This window comes from Macaca mulatta, chromosome 2 (genome assembly GCF_049350105.2).
Source record: "Macaca mulatta isolate MMU2019108-1 chromosome 2, T2T-MMU8v2.0, whole genome shotgun sequence".
NCBI classification, from domain to species: Eukaryota; Metazoa; Chordata; class Mammalia; order Primates; family Cercopithecidae; genus Macaca; species Macaca mulatta.
Window position 1 is genome coordinate 11,341,553 of NC_133407.1, and position 12,597 is coordinate 11,354,149.

Here is a 12,597-nt window from a genome sequence, read left to right on the forward strand (position 1 = left end):
AAATGACTGCAGTTCCCAGTATATGCCCTAAATTAGGAGAGGGCAAACTCAGGGGCAGCATGAATTGAGGGACTGTCTCTACTGGGCAGGGGCTCTCTTCCCAGCACGGTGTGCATTTTGCCAAGCTCTTTCTCCTTCAGTTTTAAAACCCTGTGTATTCCAAGAGAAATGTCGTCCATGTGTTTCTGATTCACTTACACTTAAATCATTAAAATGTTGTTTTGTGAGAGTTATTTAATGTGTGAGGAGCTGGTGAGTCTTCTTAATGGGAATGTTAAAAGCTTTTTTTCCTGCGCTGACTGAGACAGAAAACATGTTGCTAAAACAGTGCCTGAGTTCAAACATATCCTCCCATCTCATATACTTGTACCTGCATTATCAACCACAGCCTCTCGATTATGCCAAGCTTGGCAAGGCTGGCATTCAAAAGTGTGAAAATTAGAGAAACTGGAGAGAAAATGGAGTAAGAAGTGCAGTGAGAGTCAAGCCACTGTTTCCCAGAACGTGCCAAAGGAGCGTTATCTGAGGGTAGAGAGTGCCGGTGTCTGCAGCTTTGGTGGGCGTGGCTGGCAGCCCTCTCTCTGATACTCCCCTGGACACTTCCACAAGCACAATCTTATTTAAGCCTCATAGTAACTCCCATTTTCCAAATGAAGACACAGAATCAGATACGTTAGGTATTGTGCCCAAAGTGCACAGCTGTCTTGGGTAGAAAGGAAAGATTACAGCTGAGTCTAATCTTCTTTTAAAATGACTCAAATTGAGTTTCTCTGTGAATGCTGTGTGTGTGTGCATTTGAAATTCCATATGCATTATAAAATGTTAATGAGTAGCAGTGTAATAGAGTGGCTAACACTTCAAATTCTGCCTCTATTACTTTCTAGCTGTGTGAACTTGGGAAAGTTACTTAACCTTTCTGGGCAATTTCCTCTGAAAAATGAGAATATTACCAGCTGTGTATACAAGATATAAAGATGACTGAAGAGAGTTGATCTATTAAGTGCTTGGAGTAGTGCCAGACACATAGCACTCAATAACAGTTAGCTTCTAGTGGTCGTGGCAGTGAGGAGTAATAAATAACTGGATGATCTTGGCAAGTGGCATATTCTGAGCCTTAGTGTCCTCACTTGTAAAATGAGTATAACAGCAGCACTCTCAACAGTTTGCAAAAGTAACTGAGATGACGTTTGTGCCTAGCACTGTGTCTAACACAGAAGAGGTGCACAGTCAAACTTAACTTCTACACCCAGATATGCCGCTCCCTGTTCAGTGTTGGTTTGTTGTTGCTGTGGAGGGGGTAATTTTCTTATTATTCAGCTCATCTTAGATCTAGTGTTGATTTCTCCAGAAGCCATGGGTATACACACGTATACAGGCCCAGGTCTTTCTATACCCCTGGGGCAGTGAGATTTCTTACGTGATGGGCCCTCTCTGGGCTGGATTAGAGCCATGCACACTCCAAGCCGGTAAATAGTGCCACAGGTATTGCTTATGGGAAGGAACAACCAGCCAACTTCAGGACTTGATGCTCCCCCAATTCCGGGGCCAGTGGCTCCATTCACACGAAAACCTGTCGGCGTTTGTAACTCTGATCATGAGAAAACCTGTAGTTATTTGGGGCTCTGCTCACAAGGAAACCTGTAGTTATTTGCAGACAGAGGCTCTGGGATTTAGACCTTTTTTATCTTCTAGTGTGGGTGCTAGCATTGCCTTCTTAGTTGGTTGTTTCTATTTAATTGCTTTACTTTCACGGGTGTCCTGAAGAAAGGCAGAAAATTATAGTCATCTGGCAAAAAAAAAAAAAAAAAACTAAAGAGAAATTAGACTTTGTCCCCTTTCACTCTCATTCTACACACACACACACACACACACACACACACATACACACGGAATGATACAAATACCTGCTTGAGCCCCTCAGTTATTTTCTCTCAAGGGCTGAAGTCGGTCACACGGGATAAAGGAGGGAACGGAAGGAGCAGATCTTTTCGGGAAGAAGACACGTTTTGTTGTCAGGTTCCTGGGAGTGCAAGAGCAAGTCAAAGCAGAGAGAGAGGAGAGAGGAAAAGCCAGAGGGAGAGAGGGGGAGAGGGGATCTGTTGCAGGCAGGGGAAGGCGTGACCTGAATGGAGAATGCCAGCCAATTCCAGAGACACACAGGGACCTCAGAACAAAGATAAGGCATCGCGGACACCACACCGGGCACGAGCTCACAGGCAAGTCAAGCTGGGAGGACCAAGGCCGGGCAGCCGGGAGCACCCAAGGCAGGAAAATGAGGTACGTGCCAGGGGAGGAGAGGGCACAGTTCCCTTTTGGGGACCCGGTGTCAAATAGCAGGGAGGGTCTGACCTTGCCACTGGACAGACTCACCTGTGTGTCCTGCCTGTGGTAGAGAGGGGGGTTCTCAGCAATTCTTGGGGCTCTGAGAAGGGAGCTGTGGGTGGGCTGGGTGCCTTCCCCAGGACTCCGGGAGACCTAAAACTTGAAACGGGAGACTGTGTAAATCCTGCTTCGGGCGCTGCTGAAGCTCGGATTTCTCCCACTGCCTGCGCAGGGTGCTGCCTGCTGGCGAATGTGACTCTTCTCCTGCTCACCCACAAGGCTGATTTTTCCGTGTTCCTCCTCTGGAAAGAGCATTGCTTTCTCTCTTCCAACACTTTGTGAGTTAGATATGTGTTTGTGTGTTTATTCGTTCTGACCAGAAAAGAAACCAGCTTCCCATAGCTTGACTCTGTGGTTTCTTCAACCTTTACAAGTTTGCCAGTTAAACCTCAATTTAGAAAACTAAAAATCTGTCCCCATTTTACAGTTCCCTACAAATTTTCCGCATTTCTCATTGAAATCAGAGGCAGCTGGTGGCATGAATCAGGCTATGAAGTACACCAAATGGCTCTTAAAGAGATATCACACTTAAAAAAATAAATAAATAAAGGATTTTAGAGTTCTGAAATCGAGAACTTCACATTCTAATTGGTTTTAAACTCTTTAACCTTTCTTATTCCTCATTATACTTGACACTCCTTACCAGACCTTTCATACAAGTTTTTTCCCGCAAGTCTGAAAACCCAGCCACCCTATTTTTATTACTTAAGTGTTAATGCTGTTAAACACACACACACACACACACACACACACACACACACAATGCTCTGCAGATGTGCAAAGTCCCTAAATACCTCTTTTACTATAATTTTCTTTTCAGTTGGGAAAGTGTTTTTATTTGTTTCTCTTCTGCAAAGTAACCTAGCAACTTTTCTGGGTCTGAGACCAATGAGAGGCTTCAGACTCTGTTAACTCTTTGAACTCCAATTACCTGTGGTTCAGAGAGATAACCAGGTCTTTAAAAAGTTAGTGCAATAATTCTGTTCTTTTTAAATCCATTGTAATTTTAAACCTGCCATTAAACATCATTTTTCTTTCTCCAAAAAAAAAAAAAAGGAATTTATGTCAATCTATGTTGAATGATCATCTCATTTATCTGTCAGTGATCTGGTCTGAATCCCACCCTACCATTCAGTGCCCCAGCCCATATCAAACTACTTGGCTAAGAGATAGTTCTGTATCATTGCATATGCTCATCTCTAAACTTGGAGCAACCTTCTTCTTTATTTTCCACCTAGAAGACCTGATTGTTCAAGCTGGCACAAATATCTCTCTCTCTCCTGACCACCATCTTCCAGAGTGAGCACCCCCTCCTTTGTCCTTTGTTCTGTCTCTGTCCCTTAAAGCTGCATCTCTTATTGTCCTTGTAGTATGTCCTTGTTTAAATGTCCACCTCCCCTTACAAATCTCAGTGCTCCTTAAGTTACATGATCTATGTCTTCATGTTTGTATGGCCAGCACCTAACATAATGTCTGTTTCCTACTAGCCATTCAGTACCTATTTGTTGAATTGAATTCAATTTTTGAATAGCCAAGCAACTACGAGAAAAGCGCTCCACTAGAAAAGTCTCCAGCAGGTCTTGTCTCACATGGATACAGTGTTTCAGTGTTTGCAGAGCACTTTCAAGAGCACTGTCTCATCTGGTTTTTAGATTCCGGATGAAGTAAGGATTTATGGATAAGTGGTGGGTATAAACGCAGTGAAGCAACTTGCCCAGACCACACTGATGATCATGAAAAGGTGTAAATTCAAATTTAGGTCTTCGAGCTCCAAGTTCAGGATTTTTTCTACTATATTCCACTAGACTTTCAGCCAAGCATATTATTCTAAACTGATGGCTCGTAATTCTGACTGTACATTAGAACGATCTGTGGTGCCTTAGAACATGCCAGTGCTCAGGCCTCACCCCAGACCAATTAAACCAGAATCTCCTGGGGAGACACTTTGGCATTAATATTTTTAAATTTTTCACATAAAGCCATGGATTTTTAAATTATTTTTCACAGAATTAATTGCTTTGGCCAGATGCCTGGGCATGATATGGGCACGGACCCAGCTTCTTCTGTGAGCTCTTGTTATTCCCTTCTTCTGTTGAAGTTATTCACCATATGGTATTGAGCATGATGTGACATCTCTTGGGGTCTCCTTTTCATCATCTGTCAAATTAGGGTGCTCTGTAAGGGATCCATGCAGTCCCTTCCAACTCTTCAGTTCAAAAATGGAGTCTTGGTGTGGTGTGGGTTGAAACGAGGGGCGTGTACGGAGAGTGTATGGAAAAGAGAGCAAGCGTCGTTCATGCCACGATCAAGATATATGCAGGCATTTTTACAGAGTCCTGCTAGCCTGTTCCTACGGTGGGACCTATAAAATCTCAGCTCTGTATATTACTTTTGACATTTCAGCAATGTAGCTAAACTTTTTGATTAGCCGGAGGATAGATAGCAGGTGTCAGAAACTATACAGCCGGTGCCTGGTATATAAGAAGCCAAAAACATTCAGAGAGTGTGACGAGGAATGAAAGCTGCCACTTATATTCTTCAATTTACAGCCCCTAACGCGAGCAGGCAAACATATGCTCAAGCCCATTACATGAAGGGAGATATTTGTTTCATATGTTTGAAACCATTTTGAGATGCAAACAAAGTAGAAGGGAACGCTTCCTGGGCCTTCCTCCCACGCTGACCAGTTGCCTACCACACATGGCACCGGGTTTCTGGGCTAGACAGGGCTCTCTGCTGCCAGTCCTTGACAGAACTGGCCTTAGGAGGTTCAGTGTCTCCTCGATGTGGTCTGGAAAAAGCAGACATGGAGGAAGTTGACCTTTCAGCCTTGCATAATTTGGGTGTCAATATTATAGGGAAGTCCGGTTTAGGAACCAAAGCTCATTCCTGACTCTTGCTTTTCGGGAAGTAGCGCGATGGAATAATCATAACTAATGTTTGGTTAGGGCTAGACAGTTAACAAAATACTTCCCCATCCTCCTTTACTCTGATAGCAGTGCTGTGGGAAGTCATTATTATTACCACTTAATGGATGAGGAAACAAGACCTCCCATGACCTCCTAAAATGGACAGGACAAATAAAGTCAAAGCTGGAGCTGAATCTAGCTCTTCTGACCCAGGGCCAGTGCTCTCCTCTCCTCAGGAGGCCTGAACTCCAGCCCTGTTAATATTGGTTCATTTCCTCACTTGAAAATGGGATGCTTGGGCCCTGCCAACTGGTTTTTTGACTCAGCTTTCCAACTAATTCGCAGGTTAACTTGGACATATGCCTTCCCTTCCTTCTGCCTCTGAGGCCCTCCTTCCACAGATTGGTTTAAGAAAATATTGACATTGGCTATGGGATTAAGATATTTTGTTTTCTTCATAGAATGTCACATATTGCTACTGTAGGGACCTTGAAAAAAATTAAATAAATTTACTTTCTTTTTCTTGAAAGAATAGTACATGGTCCTTCTTGACAAATGTAAACATTTTATATGCATAAAAATAGAAATACTTATATTCCCATTTCAGAGATAACTACTGTTAATACCTTGGTGTATATCCTTTCAGACTTTTTGTACTTACCTATTTACACGTTATATAAATATTAACGTGACACCTGATTACCAAATATATCACTGTTAATCTGAAGATGCTGGTATGGTTTCCCAGCATTGACTTTTTAGGCTATCTAAGACTCAGGCCCCACTTTCATGGATTCATTCATTTATAATCTGTTATATATCAGACTCTATACTAGGACCTTTATATGCATCATCTTTATGATGGAGCCTTATGAATTAGATATTATAATCTCCATTTTATATCGGAGGAAACTGGGGCTCAGGGAGACTTGTTGCCCAAGTTTTCACAGTCAGTAAGTGGAAGAATTGGGACTTAAATCCAAGTACATTTCACTCCAGAGGGTGTGATTAAAGTAGTGCAATGTAGTGCAATAATAGAGAAATGTGCAGGGTGCCGTGGCTTGTGGAGGAGTGAAAGGATACTCCATAGCTGGGAAGCTCTGAGCTGGATGGTGGAGGACAAGCAAGACGGTGGAGGATAAGTAGGTGAGGAGTGAACAGGGCACATGCAATGAGGCTGGAATGGAAGGGCATAGCATGGCCCCAGAATAACTGGGGGATCACAGGGCTGGCTACTGAGATGAGATGGGAAGGACAGATCAGCCAGATCAAAAGTGCCTCAACAGCCATCCCAGAAGCAGACACTTTACCCAGCAGACACAGTAGAACAGCATGGTCACCTCTGTTTTAAAAAATCAGCTTTGGCAGAAGACTGTTGGTGGGTGGGTCGGGGATATCTGTTAGGATGCTACAGCAATAAGTTGTATAAGAAAATGTAAACTATGTAATTAACTGGAGAGGAGGAGAGACGGATTTCCAAAACATAGGAAGCAGAATAAGTAGGACGTGGTAACTATTGACTCTGGGGTAAATGAAAAGATGAACGGTTAAAGTTCAGGCCAGGGAACTGGTTGATGGTAATACCATGAACAGAAATCAGAAACGAGAGCAGGAAATGATAAGGAGAGGAGTGATGAGGCAGCTTCAGCACCACTAAGTTCAAGGTCACCAGACCTCACAGGGGAATCAGTCTGTTTGACAGAGGCCTGGTGTGGTGAATACTGACTGACCAGGAGGGCTTTGACCAGCCTCGGTCATTCTGCCTCGTTATTGCGTCAGCCATGGTGATGTGCTCTGTAAGTTTTATTGAATTTTCCTTGCCTCTTTTGCAACTCTTTATTAGTCCATTATCTCTGATTCCTACAGGAATAAGTTGTAGGTTTTCAATCCTTTTACTAAGAGGAAGAAAACTTGCTTTGCTTATTCCTTCTTTATTAAAGATTTTGCATACTTTGACTGAGTTTGTGGTGAAATACCATTTCAATGTGTTAAATCTGTTTAAGGTACTACAGATTCCATCAATGCATTTAAGCCTCATCCCAGTATTACCATGTTATTATCATTTACTTTTTAGAAAAGAGAATCGAGAGTTTATGATTCTTAAATTAAGCCAAGCTGAAGAAATATCAACTTTTACCTAATTATGAAAGTTACATTTTCGACAGTAAAATGGAAGTGTCAGACTCCCAAATGTGATACTTTCTAGGAGTTTAAATTTAACACTATTATCAGAGTTTTGAATGAGCAAAACCAGAAGAAATGTTAGAAATTATCTAGTTACCATTTTCCCATAATACAGACCGAGGAGGAGGGTCAGAAGGGGAAAGGTAATTACAGCACGCCAGAGAGAGAGACATGCTGAGATCTTGTTCTCCTGGCTGTGATTGAGATGAATGGCGGGGGCCTGTGTTTATAAATGTAAGTAGACCTACATTCATGTCTTTCAGGTGGCTGCTTCTCTATCATGCTCTGTGCTTCTCCCTGTCAAAGGCTTCAGCCCACACCGTGGAGCTGAACGATATGTTTGGCCAGATCCAGTCGCCTGGTTATCCAGACTCCTATCCCAGTGATTCGGAGGTGACTTGGAATATCACTGTCCCAGACGGGTTTCGGATCAAGCTTTACTTCATGCATTTCAACTTGGAATCCTCCTACCTTTGTGAATATGACTATGTGAAGGTGAGACTCCTGATGTCCCCTAACTGGGCCTGGCTCTCTGCTGGGATTTAGACAAGGCAGTATGAAACTAGACCCTTCCAGGGTGGCATATAGTGAGAGAGACACACAACATCACTATGGTAGGAATTCATGTCAAGGTGGAAAGTTAAGTGCAAGCTGATGGGTAGAACTAGAAAGGTCCATGAAGGAAACTGAAGCTGATGGAGTATGACTCAGCCCAACACAACATCCCTTCTTTCTTCCTGTTCTCAAAGCCTTTAATGATTCTACCAGTCTCTGTTCCAAGGTCACCTTTAATTCAGTGAGCAGAAAAGGGCAGAGACCTCGGAGTAAGCGGTAATCATGGAAACAGAACCATAATTATGCCCAAAGTTGAGGCATTACAAAGCAGTGTCCAATTTCCCAAATAATGATCAAGTATATGGGAAGTGCAGAGTATACAGTGGTAAAGAGTCGGAGATGAAGTAGGAAGGGTGCGTGGAGGGGACATTCTTAAGGGCCTTGAATGTCATGCCAAGGAGTTTGCATTTTATCAGCAAAAAGCATGGGTAGGGAGGAGAGGGTCACTATCAGAAGTAGATGTAAAAAGTAAATATGGGGGAAGAGCAGGACCACATCAAAACAATATACCCTGGAATTTAGAGAACCCCCCACAAAAAAAAATTTCCATGGGTGAGAAGCTGTTCTTTTAAAGTGCGGCTGAAAAAGGTCAGAATATTTCTAAGGGATCAAGTCTATTGCAATTATATCTAGTTAAAAAAGATGTGGAGACCTAAGAACCTACCTTCTAAGCTCTCTCCAGCTTCCTGGAAGAGGTTCTCATCAAACAACGCTAGAGCATTTAGACATTTTTAGTATTATTGTACACTCATTATTCCATAACCAGTAATTCAACATGAATTAACCTTGTATTAATCAGAATATTTAGTCAACAACAGAGAAGTGAGTTCACAAGGTGCTTTTATAATTATCTCATTCAAACTTTAAAACAATTTTGAGACAGGAGCTATGATCCCATTTCACACGTAAAGAAATAAATCCAGGAAGGTTAAGCAACTCACCCAAGGTTGTACATCTGGTAAGTGACGGATTAAGCTCTCAAACCCATGCCTTGTGTTTTTGAAACACATGCTCTTTTGTCTACACCAAACAACTCCCAAGCTATTCTCCACTGAGCCTAGGATACAGCAGGGGCATATAAAGGCACTGTGCTTCCACTTATTTTATATGTAGAGTGTTGTCATTGTATATGTTGGGTCTGCTTGCAATGTCCCATTTACAATAGGTCTCTGCATCTAAAAATTTTCCAAAATTGGTGTCCCATGGTAGGGATTTTTAACCTCAGCACTACTGATATTTTGAACCAGGTGATTTGCTGAGAAAAGCTGTCTTGAGCATTGTGGGATTTTTAGCAGCACCCCTAGCTTCTATCCTAACTAGGTGCCAGTAGCAGCACCCCCCTCCCAACCAGTTATGGCAATCATAAATGTGTCCAGATATTGTTAAATGTCCCAGAACCACTGCTGTATGGGATGATGCCTCTTAGAATGCCCTGTGCTAGGGACAGTGGAAATATTAGGACACAAAAGATCTGGTCCCTTAGAAAGAAAGGTGAGCCTTGAAAATAGCCATTGCACAAGATAGAAAACAGTGATAGCAATAAAAGACTAACCGATAAAGAATGACAAAAGGTGGAACTGGTTGCTCTAAGAGACAATGTAGATTGGTAATCTAGATGCAATTTCTATAAATTCATTAAAAATAGAACTAATTTCTCAGGGTCACAAGGATCAACCAAGAGGTCTTCACTGAGGCTATGAGTATGTATCATCCTAAACTGAACTTTCTGATGAAAAGGTTAGTTATGCCTTTCAGGATAAAAGGGTTAACCAGAGTTAAACTCCAGGATAAGATAGATTATAGGTGTGGGTCTTCAGGCTAAGTGGAATTTCCCAGCCCATTCCCCCAACTAATGTTGGTCACAAAATCATGACATTCTTTAATATTTTGATTGGAGTGGTCTTAACCGGAAGAAAAATTATCAAACCTTGGTTTAATATGACAATAAGTTCCATGGATTTAGACAAGGCTTGATATGAACTTTCTAACCATATTTTTCTCCACTTTCAAACATGTCAACCATCTAGAAATTTTGTCAGTGCCAATAGCTTTTACTGGTACCTGAGACTCAAGATCACAGAAATTATAGAATATTTTTCCTCAGTTGTAGCAATGACCTCTTCTCATAATTTGCCCCCTCTCCTCCTTAAGGTTTGACTCTTAACTTCATATTCATTGAGCAATTCTTTCTCTTAAGTTTGATTCTTTTTCAGACAGAAGACAAATTTAACCTTGTTAGATCTCCTTTATCAAGGTGATAAACACAGAAAAGAGGGTTTAGCTCTTTTCTTTGCTCCAAATAAGTGGAGCCTCCCAGGAAGGCAGATGAAGCAGCTGACATAAAGCAGCATTTTGTTAATGGGGAAAAACCGATGCTACTTTTCAAGAGCAATAATAAAATCTGAAGACCTCTTCTAACACTGAATTAAAGATATTGGAATAGACTTCTATCCAAAGCTTGGCTTTCTAGGCTACAGAATATTTTGGAAACTGGTTGATGGTTTCTATCTAGAGTGGTGAGACTCCTTCCTGAAACCACAAGTAGATGGACATGGGCCCTCTGGAAGAGGCAGTATGGTCCTGGGCTCTTACATGAAATTCAGAAAATTCCTTTTCTGGTCTCAGATCTGTCACTAACTCCCCAAATGACATGGAGTGGAGAAAAATATTATTTTACAGCATCCTCTCTGCTCCAAAATTAGACAGAAGACCTCTGGGCATAACAGAGAAGTAGTCTACTTGAGACAGCTTAGGGACTGAGCTGCCTACCTGAAGTGCCCTAAGGTCCTTGCATCTGTGAGTTGGGACATTTTTCCAGTTCCTTTGAAAGAAGAGAGTAACATGGTAGCGGCAGGAGGTGAGACAGATTTCTCCACTTGCGCTTGCACAGCTGACTGTCTTCCAGAAAGCCACCCAAATGTCAGCATTAGCCTCCTGCAGAGGTTCCAACAGCCGTGGGGCACCAGCAGGCCTCACCTCTGCAGGGCGCTGTGTGCTGGTTGGCTGACTACTGGTGCTCATGTGGAGACCACCCCGTGCCCCTGCCAACACACAACCAGTGAGTTGCCCTCCTAGAACTGAGAACTCACAGAATGTCAGGCTGCAGGGGCCCTCGGGGACGCATCTGATCTTAAGTTGTGGTTTTCAAATATGTTCTCCCCAGTACACATTTTCTTTTTTTTTTTTTCTTTCAAGACAGAGTCTTGCTCTGTTGCCAGGCTGGAGTGCAGTGGCGCGATCTCGGCTCACTGCAACCTCCACCTCCCGGGTTCAAGAGATTCCCCTGTCTCAGCCTCCTGAGCAGCTGGGACTACAGGCACATGCCACCATGTCCGGCTAATTTTTTGTGTTTTAGTAGAGACGGGGTTTCACCATGTTGGCCAGGATGGTCTCCACCTCCTGACCTCATGATCCTCCCACTTCGGCCTCCCAAAGTGGGATTACAGAGATGTGAGCCACCACACCCAGCCCACATTTTCTTCTTGAAAATCTTCAGTTAGGCCTAACATAGAGAAGAGACAGAAGTGAGCTGCTGTAGCTGTAGGTGGCCCTGCTTGCTCATCCTCCTTGGTTACCCTGAAGCACCTTGAGGGATTGTAACTTGAATCTTGCTGCTCTGGTCACGTTCCTATTGGACAGAAAGGAGGTCAGAGTTCAGAGAGAGGGTGAGCATTCTGCCTCTGAAATCCCAGACCCAGAAGTCTTCCACACTTAGTTGAAACCCACTGACTTTTTCTAATTGCCTGGCCAGTGCTAGCCCCTATCATATATGATTTTTCTGGCCATAAATGGAAGAGAAACTCTTCCCTTTCCGTCTAAATAAAAGCGCAAATACGCCATGTGGCCCCCGGGTAAATCCATATCCCTCTCCAAAATTCTGTTTTTTCCTCTGTTCAGTGAGAGGGTGGAGTGAGATGATACCCATGGTCCTTTCAATTCTGGAATTATAATTCCAATCTTCCTCGCCAGAACTTCAAAGACTACCCCACCAAACCCTCCTTATCATAGTCAGGATAACACCAGAAAACAGAAATCTTATGTTTACAGCAGCTGCGTCTCAATGTTGCATAGCTGCAAGCACTCCAGTAGGAGCCTGCAGCCTGTTGGGGATGCCTTGGTGGTATGTCATCACAGAACTTGTAAACATATCATGCCAACACTGTCCTTTACAAAGCAACTTAAAATAACACTGACTTGCCTTTGGCAGGATAAAATTCCCTGTTTTAAGGCATTTTTGCTCTATGACTAAATTCTCCTCCCAGGCCTATATAGGAGTGGGTTTAAGAAACCTTCCAACTCACAGGAACATTTTCCAGCCAGCCCAACCCCACAAACTGCCCTTCCCACCCAGGCCCATTAGGGCAATGATGATGGAACTGCTGATACTGCTCATCAGTAGCCTGTAGAAGAGCAGGACCCCCAAGTCTGTGGTCCGGATGCTCACATTTATGAAAATCACTCTCCTGCCTGATTTCCCACAGTTCTTGGTCTTCAAGACTCACGCACA

The 12,597-nt window shown here is 43.0% G+C and overlaps 2 protein-coding genes across 11 annotated transcripts in view; one reads left to right on the forward strand and one right to left on the reverse strand.

Moving 5' to 3' along the window:
• Window positions 1-2,570, reverse strand: part of RTP4 (receptor transporter protein 4) — an 80,045-nt gene extending 77,475 nt beyond the window's left edge. Inside the window, exon 1 of the mRNA XM_077990724.1 lies at window positions 2,371-2,570. The gene's annotated coding sequence lies outside the window, so the exon portion shown is untranslated. The remainder of the gene's footprint in view (window positions 1-2,370) is intronic.
• The window catches only part of MASP1 (MBL associated serine protease 1), a 72,911-nt gene continuing 62,247 nt past the window's right edge, over window positions 1,934-12,597 (forward strand). For 7 of the 10 annotated variants that reach the window (XM_077991192.1, XM_077991187.1, XM_015132432.3 and 4 more), the window contains exons 1-2: window positions 2,186-2,277; window positions 7,739-7,970. Coding sequence is in view for 8 of the 10 variants with exons in the window: in XM_077991187.1 (XP_077847313.1) it covers window positions 2,273-2,277; window positions 7,739-7,970 (237 nt within the window). In the remaining 2 variants the exon portion in view is untranslated. Of the gene's footprint in view, window positions 2,278-6,999; window positions 7,088-7,717; window positions 7,971-12,597 lie in introns of those variants that run through there. The other 3 variants (XM_077991188.1, XM_077991190.1, XM_028843574.2) reach the window with 3 other exon arrangements.